Here is an 18,609-nt window from a genome sequence, read left to right on the forward strand (position 1 = left end):
ATCTCTCTGCCCCATCCAGGTGTTTGCAGGTGTTGCCTTAACCAACCTTCCAGGCATTGTGGTCCTGTATTTCGCCAAAGCCCAACTCATCCAGGTATTTTTCTTCCGTCTGAACCTGGTGATCACGTTGCTGGGGATGGCCCATGGACTGGTCTTCCTCCCCGTACTGCTCAGCTACTTTGGTAAGTCTTGATGTTCCGTTACCTTCCACAGGTGTACCTGGATCATGGGTATCCGTGTAGGAAGCACCCATACACTCTCTCTCTTACTTCAGCCTCCTCTCTCTCTCTTCTCTCCTCTCTCTCTCTTCTCTCCTCTCCCCTCCCTCTCTCTATCTCTTCCTCCATCTCCTCTCCCCTCTCTTCTTTTTATCCTTTCATCTCTCTCTCTCCTCTCTCTCTCCCTCTCCTCCTCTCCTCTCTCCCTCCTCTCCTCTCCTCTCCTCCTCTCTCTGTCTTCTAGAAATCATAGAAATTAGGTGCAGGAGTAGGCCATTCGGCCCTTCGAGCCTGCACCACCATTCAATATGATCATGGCTGATCATCCAACTCAGTATCCTGCACCTTCCTTCTCTCCATTCCCTCTGATCCCCTTAGCTACAAGGGCCACATCTAACTCCCTCTTAAATATAGCCAATGAACTGTGGCCTCAACTACCCTCTGTGGCAGAGAGTTCCAGAGATTCACCACTCTCTGTGTGAAAAAAGTTCTTCTCATCTCAGTTTTAAAGGATTTCCCCCTTATCCTTAAGCTGTGACCCCTTGTCCTGGACTTCCCCAACATCGGGAACAATCTTCTTCTAGTCATTGACATTTCTACTCAGGGAGAACGTTTTTGACTATTCACCCTCTCCATCCCCCTCGACATTTGATGAACCTGTCTGTTCTCCCCTCAGCCTCTGGCGCTCCAGCCAAAACAGTCTAAGTTAGTTCAAGCTCATGTTGCAACTATTACCATCTGATCCAGGCAGCAGTGCCCAAATGTGGCCTCACCAACATCTGGTACAACTGGAACGTGCCAGCCCCTGTACTCAATTCCCTGGCTGGCAAAAGCTTTCTTGACCGCCCTATCTACTACCCTGACCACCCTATCTCCTGTGAGGCCACCTTCAGGGTACTGTGTACCTGTGGTCCTAAATCCCTCTGCTGGACAACACACCCCAGTGCCCCACCCACCGTACACTGTGAAGGTTGTGTTGCATGTGTCTGTGCATTAACGCATGCCGTGCATTTGCAGGCCCGGGTGTCAAGGTTGCAGCACTCTCGCCGAAGCACGGTGACACGGGACCTGCGCTGGACACCACCCATGGCAACGGCTACTGCCCAAAGCTGGGCCCTGATGGCGTGGGGGAGGGCAAAGAATCGCCACCCATGGCACTGTGTAACGGGACAACCCAGCTGGGACAAGACACGGCCCCTGGACACACAACCACCCTCACAGAGAAACCCTTGACCGGCTCAGAAAACCACACACACTCCACCATCTCTACATTGTGAGACTGCTTAGTGTTTGGCTCTTGGTGTCAACACCTGGTCGAATCTCCAGCTCCGGTAGAACGTTGCGATGGATTCTCCCAGCGGCGTCTTCGCTGGACGTCAACGGTTACCGTCGAAACCATTGTCGGCCGGGCACCAGCCTCCCCGCCCCACCCGTCTCTTACTCTGCTCCTTGCCTCTTCGCTGGTTCCCACTGAGACCTGTACACCTCAACGCTTCCCAACATGTCTCCATCTTCTCCATAACCTGGGCGCTGGATGGAAGTTCCACCACGTGTTCCACCACGCCCTTCCGCCCAACTCCACCCTCTCCGCCCCAAAGAACGCTTCCCGTCCCGTCCAGTCCTGGGGGGCTCCAGATTCTGGCCCCTGGGCGAAAGCCAGACAATAATGTCCCACCCCTGATCTCAAACCCTCCAATGTCCCAGCAGGTCAGTCAACGTGAGAGAGGCAGAGGTCAATAGACAATAGGTGCAGGAGTAGAGGCCATTCAGCCCTTCGAGCCAGCGCCTCCATTCAATGGGATCATGGCTGATCATCCCCAATCAGTACCCCGTTCCTGCCTTCTCCCCATATCCCCTGACTCCGCTATTTTTAAGAGCCCTATCTAGCTCTCTCTTGAAAGCATCCAGAGAACCTGCCTCCACCGCCCCCTGAGGCAGAGAATTCCACAGACTCACCATTCTCGGTGAGAAAAAGCGTTTCCTCGTCTCCATTCTAAATGACTTACTCCTTATTCTTAAACTGTGGCCCCTGGTTCTGGAATCCCCCAACATCGGGAACATGTTTCCTGCCTCTAGCGTGTCCAAGCCCTTAACAATCTTATATGTTTCAATGAGAATCCCTCTCATCCTTCTAAACTCCAGAGTGTAGAAGCCCAGCTGCTCCATTCTCTCAGCTTATGACAGTCCCGCCATCCCGGGAATTAACCTTGTAAACCTACGCTGGGCTCCCTCAATAGCAAGAATGTCTTTCCTTAATTCAGGGGACCAAAACTGCACACAATACTCCAGGTATGGTCTCACTAGGGCTCTGTACAACTGCAGAAGGACCTCTTTGCTCCTATATTCGATTTCTCTTGTTATAAAGGCCAACATGCCATTTGCTTTCTTCACTGCCTGCTGTACCTGCATGCTTACTTTCATAGACTGATGAACAAGGACGGTGAAACAATATGATGATGTCACTGGTGGTTGGGCATCGATTGACTCAGGACCATGGAACAAACTGCACTTTAATAATTTAATATATTGTGTATTAGAAATGTCATCTGTGAAAGTAATTTAATGTAACAGAATGTAACCGTGCTTCAAGGTGTCAGATGTTCAGCTCTTTGTTAAACTTAGCTTTTGCACAATGGGTGTAAAGAGGGACTATATGTAACCCAGCCTCCACAGCAGGGCAGGGCAGGGCTGTCCCTGACTGATAATCCCAGGCACAGCCCAATCCCATAAAGAAATAAATCCCCAGATTGTGGTGTTTGCTGTCTTTGTTTAAAGTGGTTACAAGTAGCCTTCTGTGGTCGTGCAGCAGCTCAGATGGTGGACAATCACCACTCCTCAAAGTCAGCTTGCCCATCATTGAATGGGCAGCATTGAATTCTTCACAAAGTGCTGGAGTCACTCAGCGGGACAGGCAGCATCTCTGGAGAGAAGGAATGGTATTTGAATCTATTTTAGGTAACCTCTAACTACACACCCTCCCCTGTTCATCCCCACACCCCCTCTTTCTCTCCCCACCTCTTTTCCCCATCCTCCTCACCCCCCCTTCCTCCCTCTCCATGCTTCATTCAACCAATGACAAGGACACTGAAGTCTGTACACCCAGGACAATTCCCTCTCTGCTGCAGTGATACATGAATGTACAATCTGGTCATGATTCAGTGCCCTCCATAATGTTTGGGACAAAGACCCGTCATTTATTTAGTTGCCTCTGTACTCCACAATTTGTGATTTGTAATAGAGAAAAAAAAATCATGCTCAAGAATTGACCGTTTTTTAGCTTTGAAAAACTCCTTTGTTACTTTAGCAGTTTGTTTGGGATCATTGTCCTGCTGTAAAATGAACCGCCGGCCAATGAGTTTTTAGGCATTTGTTTGAACTTGACCAGATAGGACGTGTCTATACACTTCAGAATTCATTGTGCTACTACCATCAGCAGTTGTATCATCAACAAAGACTTGGTTTATACTCTCTAGAATTTAGAAGATTGAGAGGGGATCTTATAGAAACTTACAAAATTCTTAAGGGGTTGGACAGGCTAGATGCAGGAAGATTGTTCCCGATGTTGGGGAAATCCAGGACAAGGGGTCACAGCTTAAGGATAAGGGGGAAATCTTTTAAAACCGAGATGAGAAGAACTTTTTTCACATAGAGCATGGTGAATCTCTGGAACTCTCTGCCACAGAGGGTAGTTGAGGCCAGTTCATTGGCTATATTTAAGAGGGAGTTAGATGTGGCCCTTGTGGCTAAGGGGATCAGGGGGTATGGAGAGAAGGCAGGTACGGGATCAGCAGTTGGATGATCAGCAATGATCATATTGAATGGCGGTGCAGGTCGAAGGGCCGAATGGCCTACTCCTGCACCTAATTTCTATGTTTCTATAAGTGAGCCAGTACCTTCAGTAGTCATACATGCCCAGGCCATAACACCCCCACCACCATGTTGCAGATGAGGTGGTATGCTTTGGATCTTGAGCAGTTCATTCTCTCCTCTATACTTTGCTCTTGCCATCATTCTGATACAAGTTAATCTTCATCTCATCTGCCCACAAGACCTTTTTCCCGAACTGGGGTTGCTATTTTAAGTACTTCTTGGCAAACTGTAACCTGGCCATCCTATTTTTGCAGCTAACCAGTGGTTTGCATCTTGCAGTGTAGTCTCTGTATTTCTGTTCATGAAGTCTTCTGCGGACTGTGGTCATTGACAAATCCACACCTGACTCCTGAAGAGTGTTTCTGATCTGTCGGACAGGTGTTTGGGGATCTTTCTTTATTATAGAGAGAATTCTTCTGTCATCAGCTGTAGAGGTCTTCCTTGGCCTGCCAGTCCCTTTGTGATTAGTAAGCTCACCAGTGCTCTTTGTTCTTGATGATGTTCCAAACAGTTGATTTTGGTAAACCTAAGGTTTGGCTGATGTCTTAACAATTTTATTCTCATAATGGATTATTTGACTTTCATTGGCACAACTTTGGTCCTCACGTTGATAAACAGCAATAAAAGTTTCCAAAGGTGATGGAAAGACTGGAGGAAAGACTAGTGATGAGAGCTGTCTTATACCTGCATTAACGAGGCAATTAAACACACCTGAGCAATTACAAATGCCTGTGAAGCCATGTGTCCCAAACATTATGGTGCCCTGAAATGGGGGGGGGGGGGGGGGGGGGGGGGGGGGGGCTATGTATAAACACAGCTGTAATTTCTACATGGTGAAACCAAAATGTATAAAAATGGCCTTTAATAAAATCTGACAACGCGCACTTTAACCTTGTGATTTTTTTTGTATGCCATATATTTCATTGTGGATTAGAGGCAAATAAATAAATGATGGGTCTTTGTCCCAAACATTATGGAGGGCACTGTAATTAAATGCCTGTTTAAATACTTTGGATTGAATCGTTAAATCAGAGGCCTGTGTTTATCAAATCCTATTTCTACTTTTGTCACAGTGCAGTACAAACTATCCAGGTGTCAACATTCATTATAAATTGCCAAGAACTTTGAAAGTAAACTTTATACATATTGAAAAGGCAAGATTACAACCGTGTAAACAAACAGTACATTAGAAATAAGCTAGCAACTTCAAATAAGTTACAATTGAAGCTGACCAGTCGAGCATTTGTTAATTTACAATTAAGACTAAAATTTGTTACAGCACATTTACAATTTGCCCAATTAGAAAAAAGCAAAATACTTGTACAAAGTGTACTTAATGCCGACTTCTGGGAAGTACATTATTCCGAGTCCTTCATCACTTGAGATGGTACCACTGCCCATTTGCCCCCCATTCTGTCATCACCTCTGCAGGATGTGCACCCTCCATACATGGTTGCAGCTTCCAGCAGGTAGACAAACAGAAGTAGGTTTGCTATAAATGTCCCGCGATGTGTTTAGATGCACACAGAACACTGTCCCATCTTATCCCTACAGGATGTGTGAATCCAAATACCTTTTGTTTAGGCACAACCGTATGATTGACCACAAGTGAGACTCCCTTCACTGATTGATTGGACCCGGGTGGCAACTGAGACGCTGGAAGAGATAGTCCTGATGAAGGAATACCTTCTAAAAGGCCAGGTATAAAATCGTTTGCCCTGTGTTGCTACCACCAGCACCCTCTAGAGAGGTTGTCTAGGGAATTGTTCATCCAGTTCCACAGCAAGATTCAGCAACTGACAGCAGTGGTCTGTGTTCTAGCCATGGGGGTCAGCCTTTGCCTTATTCAAGTGGGAGTAAAAAAAAACAAACGATGGAAATGTATTTAAGCAAAAAGGCAGACCTTTTTAGAGCAGCTTAGCTCAACATTGCCACATAAATCTGCAATAAATTCTAAAGTTCACCACCACTGGGCAACTGACACTCTCCTTGTTGCATTCAGTGGGCCTCAGGAAGCAACAGCACACAAACAATACCCAACAGTGCAAGTTGACATAGACTAGAGGACACTGCAGTGTGGATCAAGAGTCCGTGTTGACTATTCCAAACGGATGCATTGATGCAAGAGGCAGGGACAGAAATACCTGGGTGTTTTGCCTAAATGTACTTGGAAAGACCCAGACTGGTCACGCCCGGTCATTAAGGAGCCAAGGAATCAGGGCAAACTTTGCTATTGACAAGAGCAACCTAAAGTCAGAAACCACAGCATCCCCGTTCTAAATTATGGAGTGTCAACGGGCCGAGTCTGTGCAGAGGCTTCAAAAATATTGGAGCAACTCAAACCCATACAACAGGGACAAGTACATGTGGGACAATACTAAATGTGGGCTGAAATGCAAGATAAACTGGATGCTTACATTTAAGCTGTCAGAGTGCAATTAACGGACCGTTTAAAGTATATTTTAGGTGTTAATATGCCTAACAATATAATGCAAGCTGTGGAATGGCAGAAGTAAACAGATTGTTACAACAAGTGGAGCAAAGGCTGCACAGTAACCTGATAACCATTAGACTGGAAGCCACAGTGGGGGAGCTAGTGTAGCAGTAACATTCGATCGATTTTAATCAGACTAGCCTGTGTGGACCTCAGCATTTGCATTAAGCAGGTTGTAAACTTCACATGCATCCAGTGAAATTTATATTTGCCCAAAATACAAAAGACTGATCAGCAAAGTATATGACAGGGAATAACAGGTGGAGCTTTAAACTGAAATTGTTTGCCCTCAACAGGCGAAGTCTTGCTACTGCAATCATGGCTCACTCTGCTGTCTAATACTAAAAGTTTCTGCAGCAAAATGGTACAAGGAAAACGTTTCCCAGAAAGATTGTTCATAGTTGCTGCCAAAGTGCCTGCAGTTTGAAGTGCAGCGTGGAAGCTGGCCTCACTTGCTGGAGCTGCATTTATATTTATTGTGGGATCAAGCTTTCGATTGTTACCAACTGTGGACATGAACTTGCCTCAAACAGATCCGCTTCCAAATAGACCAAGTTCTGGACAATTCATCACGACAAACTCTGCTTGTAAAAGCACTGAATCTACAGAATCTGCCAGTGCCGATCCCTGGGTCATTAACGCGATGGTTAGTTTTAAGACGGACTGAGGAGCTGTACATGACATGAGCTATATTATATTATAACGACTAGCCTACAAGCCACATCATCGAAAATTGGAATGCCTGTGAAAAGTCAAAAGTTGTTCCTGACCTCAAATATAAATAAAAGAAAATTAAATTTCAACATCTGAAGATAATCTTCCCATTTGAACCGAGCTCACCTCCTGAGCTGGAGACTCTGAAACAGACAAGGAATCAGTCATGCCTTGTGGTGACTTTAAATGCTTTGCACAAAAACATAACTAGACACTGGTAGAGGAAGGGACAAATAACTGGAATAAAATGACCCACCCACATCACCAGAGTCGTAGCAGGGCACAGGCTTCTCTCTTCACCCCCACCCCTCCCCCCCAAAACTCATCTGCAGTCCAGTTAATGAGGGCAGAGAGAAAGCAAACAAGCTCTGAATCACTCGCACCTTCACAACTGGTTTGCAAATGACATTGGCAAAGAGGAACCAAAACCTAAGGAGCAGTGTAAAGTTTGCTGGGGGAGAGTGGGGCAGGGGGGGGGGGTGAAGAGAGAGAGAGAGTGAGAGAGAGAGAGAGAGAGAGAGAGAATCTGGAGAGGCAGGTCAAAGGTTCACACAGTGACGGCAATCATTCACTGGAAGTTACTCTCACCTCTCAAGAATGAACCAGAGATAGAAGAACCCCCATCACTGGTCCCTGCCCTCTTTTGTTTCAATGGCCACATGGCAGCTTCTGATCAGTGTCATTGTACACTCATTCAAGGTCAGTAACTAGATGCAGACACAGGAGAGTCTAGATCAGTGCACAACTGACCAGGAGGAGCAAAGACCGCTACTCTGTCCAGCGTCATGTCTGGTGGTCTGAATGTAAATGGATCAACCCTGCTCTGATATCAAGGCTTCCTCTCCACAGCTTAAACGTTAAAATGCAGACATGAACTCACACCAGGAAGTTTAGCACAAAGGTAACCTACAAGACAAGCCTTCACAATACCTGACTGGAACAAGAGCCTGTGTTTTTGGTCAGACAGACAAGTCCTGACGGAGATGGGGGAGTGCACAATGCTAAGCTGTGATGGATGCAATAAGAACCAGGTGTATCCAGGGAGTGCACTATAGACTGTACACACCGTCACATTAGGGAGCACGATGGCAATGTGGATCAGCTGTGTCATTTCGCCAGTGAATGCTACACAGTGGGTTTAGCGGCAGCCACACCAGCTTTGACAGACTGACTTTAACAAGGTACATGACACTAGCAGAGACGGGAGCGACTGCGATTACCACTACACCCATCAGCAACCACAGGAAATGATTACAGCTCCCGCAGCAGATTGGCCCGCACCTCCTCTCGCTGACAGACATCAAAATAGAAAATAAATAGCCGTCTTCGACCCACAGCAGCGGCGGCAACGGTGACGACTGCCTGATGTCTGCGGTCCCCGTCCACGGTGGAACTGCTGTTTGCTCGACGGGATGAAGGCATTTCTCATTAAAAAAAACATACGTCAGAAGGCAGAGGAGTGGGGGGGACCTGCACCCCAATCACATGATCTCACAACAAGAGTTCTGTTTGCGAGCCTGAAGGGGGAATAAAGAAAAAATAACGTTTATTCAAAACTAAAAACTGCTTTTGAGGATCCGCATGTTGCAAATTCTGGACTTCGAATATGGTCGATAACTTTAAATCAGACTGGAATGGTTCCAGCTTAGAGAACAATCAGAACATAACTCAGGTGGACCAAAGTGCTGGAGAAACTCAGCGGGTGCAGCAGCATCTATGGAGCGAAGGAAATAGGCAGCGTTTCGACCCGAAACGTTACCTATTTCCTTTGGGTTTCGGCCCGAAATGTTGCCTATTTCCTTCGCTCCATAGATGCTGCTGCACCCGCTGAGTTTCTTCAGCACAGTTTCTCCAGCACTTAAGGGGTTGGACAGGCTAGATGCAGGAAGATTGTTCCCGATGTTGGGGAAGTCCAGGACAAGGGGTCACAGGTTAAGGATAAGGGGGAAATCCTTTAAAACCGAGATGAGAAGAACTTTTTTCACACAGAGAGTGGTGAATCTCTGGAACTCTCTGCCACAGAGGGTAGTTGAGGCCAGTTCATTGGCTATATTTAAGAGGGAGTTAGATGTGGCCCTTGTGGCTAAGGGGATCAGGGGGTATGGAGAGAAGGCAGGTACGGGATACCGAGTTGGATGATCAGCCATGATCATATTGAATGGCGGTGCAGGCTCGAAGGGCCGAATGGCCTACTCCTGCACCTAATTTCTATGTTTCTATGTTTTATCTACCTTCGATTTTCCAGCATCTGCAGTTCCTTCTTGAACGGAACATAACTCAGGGCGAGGTGACCATGTAGCTCATCTCAGTTGCTCCATCACAAAAACTCCCCACCCCCAAATCTAATTGGAATATAATGTTATAAAAAGGAACTGCAGATGCTGGTACCAAAGTCATAAACAAAATGCTGCAGTAACTCAGAGGGCCAGGCAGCATCGCTGGGGAAAATGGATAGGTGACGTTTTGGGTCTGGAGACGTGGCGGGTGAAAAGGATTGGCGATGTGCATAGATTTGGGGGGGGGGGGGGGGGGGTCAGTCTACCACACAACAGAAGAGGGAGTAGTTGTACAGTTTGATAGCCACAGGGAAGAAGAATCTCCTGTGTCGTTCCGTCCTGCATTTTGGTGGAGCCAGGCTGCTGCTGAAGGTGCTCCTCAGGTTGACCAGTGTCATGGAGGGGGTGAGCTGTATTGTTCGGGATGTTTAGAGTGCTTTGGGCAGGCAAATGGACGTGGCCTAATATACCAACATGGACAAGGTGAGCCAAAAGTCCTGTGTCCATTCTGTACAGATCTTTGACTGAGCAAGATTAGAACTGCTCTGACATTTGGATTTTTTGATAAATCTTCCCACCATCATCCTGAACCGGGATTGTTAAACAAAGACTTCTCTTCAAATTGGACATTCCGCTAATTAAGCTGCAGTTCCACCGTTCAAGCAGCACAGACGTACCGTTTTGTAGAAAGCTTTAGATTGCGTGCCCAGAACTTCTGATTTTGACACGAGATCATCCAGCTTCTCGCCTCGTTCTAGTAGCGACTCCATCGTGCTATGCTGCAAAGTAGCACAGTGGTAAACCGAGCAGATTCGCAGGTTAAAATACAGACACAACAGTCTACAGTTGCTGGAATCCTGAGCAAAGCAGAACATGTTGGAGGAACTCGTGGCCTGTCCAGTTCCTTCAGATTTACAGGTAACAATTCTTCAGTCACACATACAAGTGCATCAACGTGTTACTGTTTGCAAATAGTTGCAGTTTATAAATGGAAAAAAATTACATTTTTGAACCTGGCACACATCTGAAAATTGTTTTTTTTTTATAAATGTTTAAATGGGGGGGGGGGGGGGGGGGGGGTTGAGGGCAGAGAGTGGACAAAGGCCAGAATGAAAAGACCAAAGGTGTGAGACAATAGGATTGAAGAGTTGCAAGTTGTGGGGCTAGCGGAAAGAGTTTAGGTAGAAGGGGCAGGGAGATGGGGATATAGGTGTGAGACCAAGTGGGGCACAGAGGTGGTGTGGGGGGGGGGGGGGGGGGGGGAAGGGTTATAGTTTACTAGTATTGGAGACTTCAATGTTCATATTGGAAGCTCAAGTGGAATACCTGCAGTTCCTGCATTTTACACATGACCTCTCTCTGGCAATGGAGACAGCTCAGGACAGAAAGGTCTGAATGAGAATAGGATGGGGATTTCAGCTGGTCAGCAGTGACAAGGTCCAGTGGGCCTTGGTGGAGCGGGCGCATGTGCTTGGTGAACACTCACACCTGATATGTGGGTTTGTCCGTCTGTTTGTGAAAGGGTCAGCAACCCTCCTTGTGTGTGAAGACTGCCGTGAGGTTCTAGACTGTGAGCAGGGAGGGTGTACAATATGGTGGAGCGCAGGTTGCAACAGGATCAAAGCAATGAAGCAGGTGATGGGTGAAAGGGGTGAAGGACAGAGAGCGGAGACTGAGTGGACCAGCTCCATGCAACATGCTGCACCTCCAGTATTCACCAGTGCACATCAGTCATCGACTGACTCTTACCAAGATGACTTTGGTCTCGTCCAGTTCCGCTTGTACTTTACTCATAGGGTCAGCTTCTCGTGGGTTCTGTATGAAGGCAGAAATGTAGTGAGTGAATGAAAGAACGAGTCATCTTTGGAGACCCCCCCTCCCCGCACATTAACACTAACTCTCGTTGACCAAAGTGCCATTTACAGCGAAGATCCTATAGCGGAGCAAGATAGACTACTTCTGTTAAATGCAATGGGCTGACGTGTAGTACGCAATGGAGCGGAACGTGGGGCCTTTTTTTCATCCATTTCCGTAACCAGACCCGACCCGACGCAGTGTAATCAACGTTGCGGGGGAACAGTTTGTGTTAATAAATTTAAATTCTGAAAATGAGGAGATTTTCCCCTAATAACTTTTATTTTTACAAGGATGTTTCCGTAACCGGTTTCCGTCTCCGCACTAGTATCTTTGCTCCGCTACGGGATCTTTGGTGCGGAAACTGAAGCCGGTTACGGAAATGGGGCCGAAAATGACCCGTGAATCTGCCCATGACCGTACTATGTCTTTTTCGTCGAGTGGACTATCTTGCTCACTATAGGATCTTTGATTTACAGAGCTCCCATTGCAGTTCAATGCAGCCACAATCCACATCTGACAACTTTGAGCTGGCACATTACCTGATATCGTGCAAGTTGAGCATCCAGTCCTGTGTACTGAATAGTGTTTGGATTTCCCGATGGCCAGTCTATGCTATCCACCTGTTTGAAGAAGTCATCTAACACCTAAACATAAAGAAAATATATCACAGCCATGAACCAGCCGAGGCAGGGAGATAGTCAAGTCACATTTATTTATATAGCACATTTAAAAAACAACTCTCGTTGACCAAAGTGCTTTACATTTGTTAGAATTACATTTGTTAGATAGAACACAGAAGTTGCCCCGTCAGCCCACTCCAATCACCAAGCAGCCATTGTTACACTAATCCTGTACAAACACTATATTAGTTTAGTTTAGAGATACAGCACGGAAACACAGTACACACCGACCAGCGATCCCCGCACATTAACACTACCCTACACACACTAGGGACAATTTACACTTACACCAAGCCAATTAACCTACAAATCTGCACGTCTTTAAGTATGGGAGGAAAACGAAGATCCCGGAGAAAACCCACGCAGGTCACAGGGAAAATGTACAAACTCCGTACAGACAGCTCCCGTAATCAGGATCGAACCCGGGTCTCCGGCGCTGTAAAGGGCCTGTCTCACTTTCACGACCTAATTCACGACCTTTTTTACACGTGGACATTTTTCATCATGCTGGGAAAACGGCAAACTCGGCAGAGGTCGTGAAAGTGGGACAGGCCTTTAAGGCAGCAACTCTACCACTGCGCCACTGTACTGCCCCATTCTTCCCACAACTACAGGCACATTCTACCACTCATATACACACTTGGGCCAATTTACAGTGGCCAATTAACCTGCCAACCTGCAAGATTTTGGTTCAAAGGTTCTTTATTATCTATCACCTACCAAGGTCCAGTGAAATTATTTTTTGCACACAGTTCAGTAGAATTTAGCACCACACACAAATACATTCTCAGATTAAGTACAGCATATATAGTAACAGCCCTCCGAGACCATATGCACAAGTCGCCAGGTTTTGGGATGAGGCAGGAAACCTGAACAAACACACAGAGGAAGGTCACACAGTCACAGAACATGATAGCTCCACAGAGACAGCACCGGAGGTCTGGATCAAAGCTGGGTCATAGAAGCTGTGAGGCATCTTGTCTACAAGCTGAAGGTGGCCAAAAATGCTGGAGAAACTCAGTGGGTGAGGCAGCATCGATGGAACGAAGGAATACAAGCTGCGTCGGATTCATATTTGTTTAGTCACAATTTCTATATCAATAGAATGGAGGTTTTTTTTTTAAAAAATGTTTAAAAAACATTTATGCCTCAAGAGGCCGGCACAACACACTGTGAGTGCCAGTCAAGAAAAAGCTGCTCATCTTAATCTCTCTGTCCTGCAGGGAGTTCCGAGCTCTGCAGGGCACAATCCACATTAAAAATATTTTTTGGACTTTCTATCAAAGACACAAAGTCAGGTTAGAGATTTAGGGGGAGTTTTAAAAGACAAGAGTGATTAACACAGCACTGAGTGCAGTGTATGCAGAATGGATGCTGACGATAGAACTACTTGAAGGGATGAAACTTTGTGGGAATGATCCCGATGAGGGATCGCAGTGTTGGGCAGGTGCGTGTGGGAGGGTGGGCAAGGGGAATCAGGGATGTGGAGAATGGACAGGATTCAAGGGAAAGTTAAACAGGAATGCAACAAATGAAGAGCTCAGGAAAGAGGTGGTGACCTCCCAGAGGGGATGGTGACCTCCAGGAGGAGGTGGTGACCTCCCGGAGGGGATGGTGACCTCCAGGAGGAGGTGGTGACCTCCAGGAGGAGGTGGTGACCTCCCGGACCCAAAGCCACGCAGTTTCTGGGGAATATTTATTGCCGGAGTGCCTCACCTTGTCGAGTAACGTGAAGCAAACCCTCGACGGATACTCGCTGTCGGCGATTGCTACTCCCGCCAGCGAATCATTGCGGATGCAGACATGACACAGGTAGTCTGTGAAAACAAACACGGCTTTCAGATGTGACCACAGGCGACTGCAACACTCCATAACCCAATGCAGCAATGGCCACGCACCAAACTATTTTATCAAACAAAACTTGGCACTGAACAATTAAAGAAATATTAGGGAATATCACAAACTGCGACAAAGATATTTAAAAAAAAAGAGCATTTAAGAGCTTATGAGTGGGAGAGTCAGTATCAAAATGACATGAGATTGAGGTGATTAAAATCAAAGATGACCCTCAGTTGCACTTCATATGCCTTGACGAGCTGCAAGTCTGGCCAAGGTTGGGTGAAGGAGGAGTGATGATCGTGGAGGGATTTTAAAAAGCGAAGCACAGATTGGGGTAGAATGGAACAGTTGAAGTCGGGGAGGTCAGTGCAGAACTACGGAGGCTTGTGCAGCACAGTGGCGCAGGGGTAGAGTTGCTGCGGGAACAGGGGCGCAGGGGTAGATTTACTGCCTAACAGCGCCACTGATCCGGGAAATGTGCAGTTCCTCACCTTGCTCTTTCAGCGCAGCTCTGCTTCCTTTCTGCGAACGTTCCACAAGCAGCTGACTTGTGAAAGTCATAAACTCCTGCACACTGCGGGTTACAAACAGAAGTATTAATCCAAACACACTCCTGAAATCACCCCTAGATACAAACACTGAAACTCTCCACACCTGGATCTCTGGAAGAAGCTGAAGGATGAGACATCATAAGCAGCTTTCAGTAGGTTAACCCGGGTGGCACCTTTGTATAATATACTCAGACTGTAGAGCTTCATGTCTGCACTGCTGCCACCTCTTCCAATCGCCTCTACAAGGTAAACACAGGATAAGATGTGGTGCCAGGCTTACACCGAGTTACCAGATATCACACAAGGTTATTTTTAAGAACATGTTTAGTTTGAGATACTGTGTGGAAACAGGCCCTTTGGCCCTCCGAGTCCACACCTTCTAACCTACACACCAGGACAATCAACCTAAATACCGACACATCTTTGAAATGTGGGATGAAACCAGAGCACCTGGAGAAAACCCATGCGGTCACAGGGAGAACATGCAAATGCCGTACAGACAGGCCCCATAGTCAGGTCGGTCCCAGGTCTCTGATGCTGTGAGGCAGCAACTCTACCGCTGTGCCACCACAACAATACGAAACACCTCCATGAATGTGTAAGAAGGAACTGCAGATGCTGGTTTAAACTGAAACATAGATACAAAAGGCTAGAGTAACTCAGCGGGACAGGCAGCATCTCTGGAGAGAAGGAATGAGTGACATTTCAGGTCGAGACCCTTCTTCACACCTCCATATTTTTAAATTCTACTGCCAGTCATTTAAACCTCAAAATATCTCAAAGCCTTTCAAAAGTGGTTCTTTAAAAAAAAACCGTAGTTGATGCAAGATGGAAACCAAGCTGGCAGCACGCACAACATGGTCCCAAGCATCAAAACTGTGCCTCAGACAGTCACTCTTGAATATACTCAAGGACTGAACATCCACAGTCCTCTAACGCAAAGAAGGGTTTTGGCCCGAAAAGTTGCCTATTTCCTTCGCTCCATACATGCTGCTGCACCCGCTGAGTTTCTCCAGTACTTTTGTCTACCTGCAAAGATTCACAACCTCTTGGCCAAAATCCAGTGGCCCTGAGATTAGAATTTAGTTTTAGTTTCACAAATCAAGGGAAACAGGTTCTCAGCATCAACCCCATAGTCTGCAGTCTAAAATGATCACTTTACTCTTTCTATTGTACTTGAGTTTAACTTGATTGTATCCATGTACAAGATGTATATCTGATCTGTTTGATAGCATGCAAAACAAAGCTTTTCACTGTACCTCAGTACACGCAACAATAACAAACCCAAATCTACTGCTTCAAAGAGTTTTAACTCTTCCAACCTGTGGCTGACACGGGCAACTTCTAATAAACCTTTCCACAGAGGACAACTATATTCCCAAGCATATTTTACATAACCCACACCACCCATCCACCCCAGGCATATTTCAAATGTAAGCTATAATGCAGAACTAAACCAGGTTGAGCACTCGAGCTTCTTTCTCTGCGTCCCCTGATCCAATTGTCTTCTTAAAGTTATAACTCAACTGACATCCATTCAGTTCATAACTCGATGTAATTCTATACATTCCTTACACTTCTTTGGCTAAGTGCCCCAGATGTCAGGCCCGCAACTTTACCCCCTCTTCTCCCCCCCCCACCCATCCACCCCCAGCAGCACAGGCAACTCACAGTCCTCCAACCCTGAGCTTAACCTCTCCAACCCCCCCCCCCCCCTCCTCCTCCACTAACCCCAAGCCCAAACCAATCTCCCCAACCCACCCCCAGCAGCACAGGCAACTCACAGTCCTCCAACGCTGAGCTTAACCTCTCTAACCCCCCCCCCCCCCCACCTCCTCCACTAACCCAAGCCCAACCCAATCTCCCCCCCCCCCAAATAAACCCATACTGCCCTCCTCCAACCCCAACTAATACCCCCTCCTCCACCCAACCAGTGTCCCCCTCCCCCGGGGCCCAGTGTCCCCAGCCCACCCCCAGTTCCCACCAGGCCCTGTACGCCCTCCCTCCCCCCCCACCCGGGGCCCAGTGTCCCCCCCCCACCCGGGGCCCCCCCCCACACCCGGGGCCCAGTGTCCCCCCCACACCCGGGGCCCAGTGTCCCCCCCCACACCCGGGGCCCAGTGTCCCCCCCCACACCCGGGGCCCAGTGTCCCCCCCCCACCCGGGGCCCAGTGTCCCCCCCCCACCCGGGGCCCAGTGTCCCCCCCCCACCCGGGGCCCAGTGTCCCCCCCCACACCCGGGGCCCAGTGTCCCCCCCCACACCCGGGGCCCAGTGTCCCCCCCCCACACCGGGGCCCAGTGTCCCCCCACACCCGGGTGCCCAGTGTCCCCCCCCACACCCGGGGCCCAGTGTCCCCCCCACACCCGGGGCCCAGTGTCGGGGCCCCCCCCCCACCCGGGGCCCAGTGTCCCCTCCACACCCGGGGCCCAGTGTCCCCCCCACACCCGGGGCCCAGTGTCCCCCCCACACCCGGGGCCCAGTGTCCCCCCCACACCCGGGGCCCAGTGTCCCCCCCCACACCCGGGGCCCAGTGTCCCCCCCACACCCGGGGGCCCAGTGTCCCCCCCACACCGGGGCCCAGTGTCCCCCCCACACCCGGGGCCCAGTGTCCCCCCCCACACCCGGGGCCCAGTGTGTCCCCCCCACACCCGGGGCCCAGTGTCCCCCCCACACCCGGGGTGTCCCCCCCACACCCGGGGCCCAGTGTCCCCCCCACACCCGGGGCCCAGTGTCCCCCCCCCCACACCCGGGCCCAGTGTCCCCCCCCCCACACCCGGGCCCCCCCCCCCCCACACCCGGGGCCCAGTGTCCCCCCCCACCCGGGCCCAGTGTCCCCCCCACACCCGGGGCCCAGTGTCCCCCCCCACACCCGGGGCCCAGTGTCTTCCCCCCCCCCACACCCGGGGCCCAGTGTCCCCCCCCCACCCCGGGGCCCAGTGTCGTGTCCCCCCCACACCCACACCCGGCCCAGTGTCCCCCCCCCACACCCGGGGCCCAGTGTCCCCCCACACCCGGGGCCCAGTGTCCCCCCACCCACCCGGGGCCCAGTGTCCCCCCCCCCACACCCGGGGCCCAGTGTCCCCCCCACACCCGGTCCCCCCCCAGTGTCCCCCCCACACCCGGGGCCCAGTGTCCCCCCCACACCCGGGGCCCAGTGTCCCCCCCCCCCCGGTGTCCCCCCCACCCGGGGCCCAGTGTCCCCCCCCACACCCGGGGCCCAGTGTCCCCCCCCCCACACCCGGGGCCCAGTGTCCCCCCCACACCCGGGGCCCCAGTGTCCCCCCCCCACACCCGGGGCCCAGTGTCCCCCCCCCCACACCCGGGGCCCAGTTCCCCCCCACCACCCCGGGGCCCAGTGTCCCCCCCACACCCACACCCGGGGCCCAGTGTCCCCCCCACACCCGGGGCCCAGTGTCCCCCCCCACACCCGGGCCCAGTGTCCCCCCCACACCCGGGGCCCAGTGTCCCCCCCACACCCGGGGCCCAGTGTCCCCCCCCCACACCCGGGGCCCAGTGTCCCCCCCCACCCGGGGCCCAGTGTCCCCCCCCCACACCCGGGGCCCAGTGTCCCCCCCCCCACACCCGCGCCCTATCTCCGCCCCGCGCTCCCACCTCCCGGCTCCACAGACGCCGCCGACCGACAGGGCCCGAGCTGAACACGTCACAACCGGAAGCAGGTCCAGCTCTCGAATCCTTCCCCGGCCCCGCCGGCAGGCAGTGCGCAGGCGCCGGGCCTGGTCCCACGCCTTTTACCTTCCCCCCGACGCCAGGTCCAGGGGAGTCAATTGAATGGAATGGGAATGGATTGAATTAATTAGAATTAGAATTAGATTCCTTTATTGTCATTCAGACCTTTCGGTCTGAACGAAATTATGTTGCCTGCAGTGTCTGCAGTTGCCTGCAATAATAATAATAATATATTTTATTGTCATTGCACATAAACGAGATTTGGTATGCAGCTTCCAACCGATGTCATAACATAAATAAAAAATAAAATTTGGTTTAGATACCCCGAGAACATGCATTGTAAAAAGAACAGTAAAACAGTTGAATTGAAATTGAATTGAAATTGAAATGAAATTGAATTGAAATTGAATTGAAATTGAAA

The 18,609-nt window shown here is 49.8% G+C and overlaps 2 protein-coding genes across 2 annotated transcripts in view; one reads left to right on the forward strand and one right to left on the reverse strand.

Moving 5' to 3' along the window:
• The window catches only part of npc1l1 (NPC1-like 1), a 28,955-nt gene extending 25,990 nt beyond the window's left edge, over positions 1 to 2,965 (forward strand). Inside the window, exons 18-19 of the mRNA XM_055662365.1 lie at positions 20 to 182; positions 1,236 to 2,965. Coding sequence (XP_055518340.1) covers positions 20 to 182; positions 1,236 to 1,495 — 423 coding nt within the window. The 3' untranslated portion in view covers positions 1,496 to 2,965. The remainder of the gene's footprint in view (positions 1 to 19; positions 183 to 1,235) is intronic.
• A 2,243-nt stretch (positions 2,966 to 5,208) lies between these two features.
• Positions 5,209 to 18,220, reverse strand: ykt6 (YKT6 v-SNARE homolog (S. cerevisiae)). The gene is made up of 8 exons (XM_055662412.1): positions 18,114 to 18,220; positions 14,603 to 14,738; positions 14,440 to 14,522; positions 13,826 to 13,926; positions 11,969 to 12,073; positions 11,322 to 11,387; positions 10,250 to 10,351; positions 5,209 to 8,813 (listed from the first exon to the last, which is right to left on the reverse strand). Exons 2-8 carry the CDS (start codon positions 14,704 to 14,706, stop codon positions 8,778 to 8,780), a joined length of 597 nt encoding a protein of 198 aa, XP_055518387.1. The 5' UTR covers positions 14,707 to 14,738; positions 18,114 to 18,220; the 3' UTR covers positions 5,209 to 8,777.
• Positions 18,221 to 18,609: the final 389 nt, after the last annotated feature.

This window comes from Leucoraja erinacea, chromosome 35 (assembly GCF_028641065.1).
Source record: "Leucoraja erinacea ecotype New England chromosome 35, Leri_hhj_1, whole genome shotgun sequence".
NCBI lineage: Eukaryota > Metazoa > Chordata > Chondrichthyes > Rajiformes > Rajidae > Leucoraja > Leucoraja erinaceus.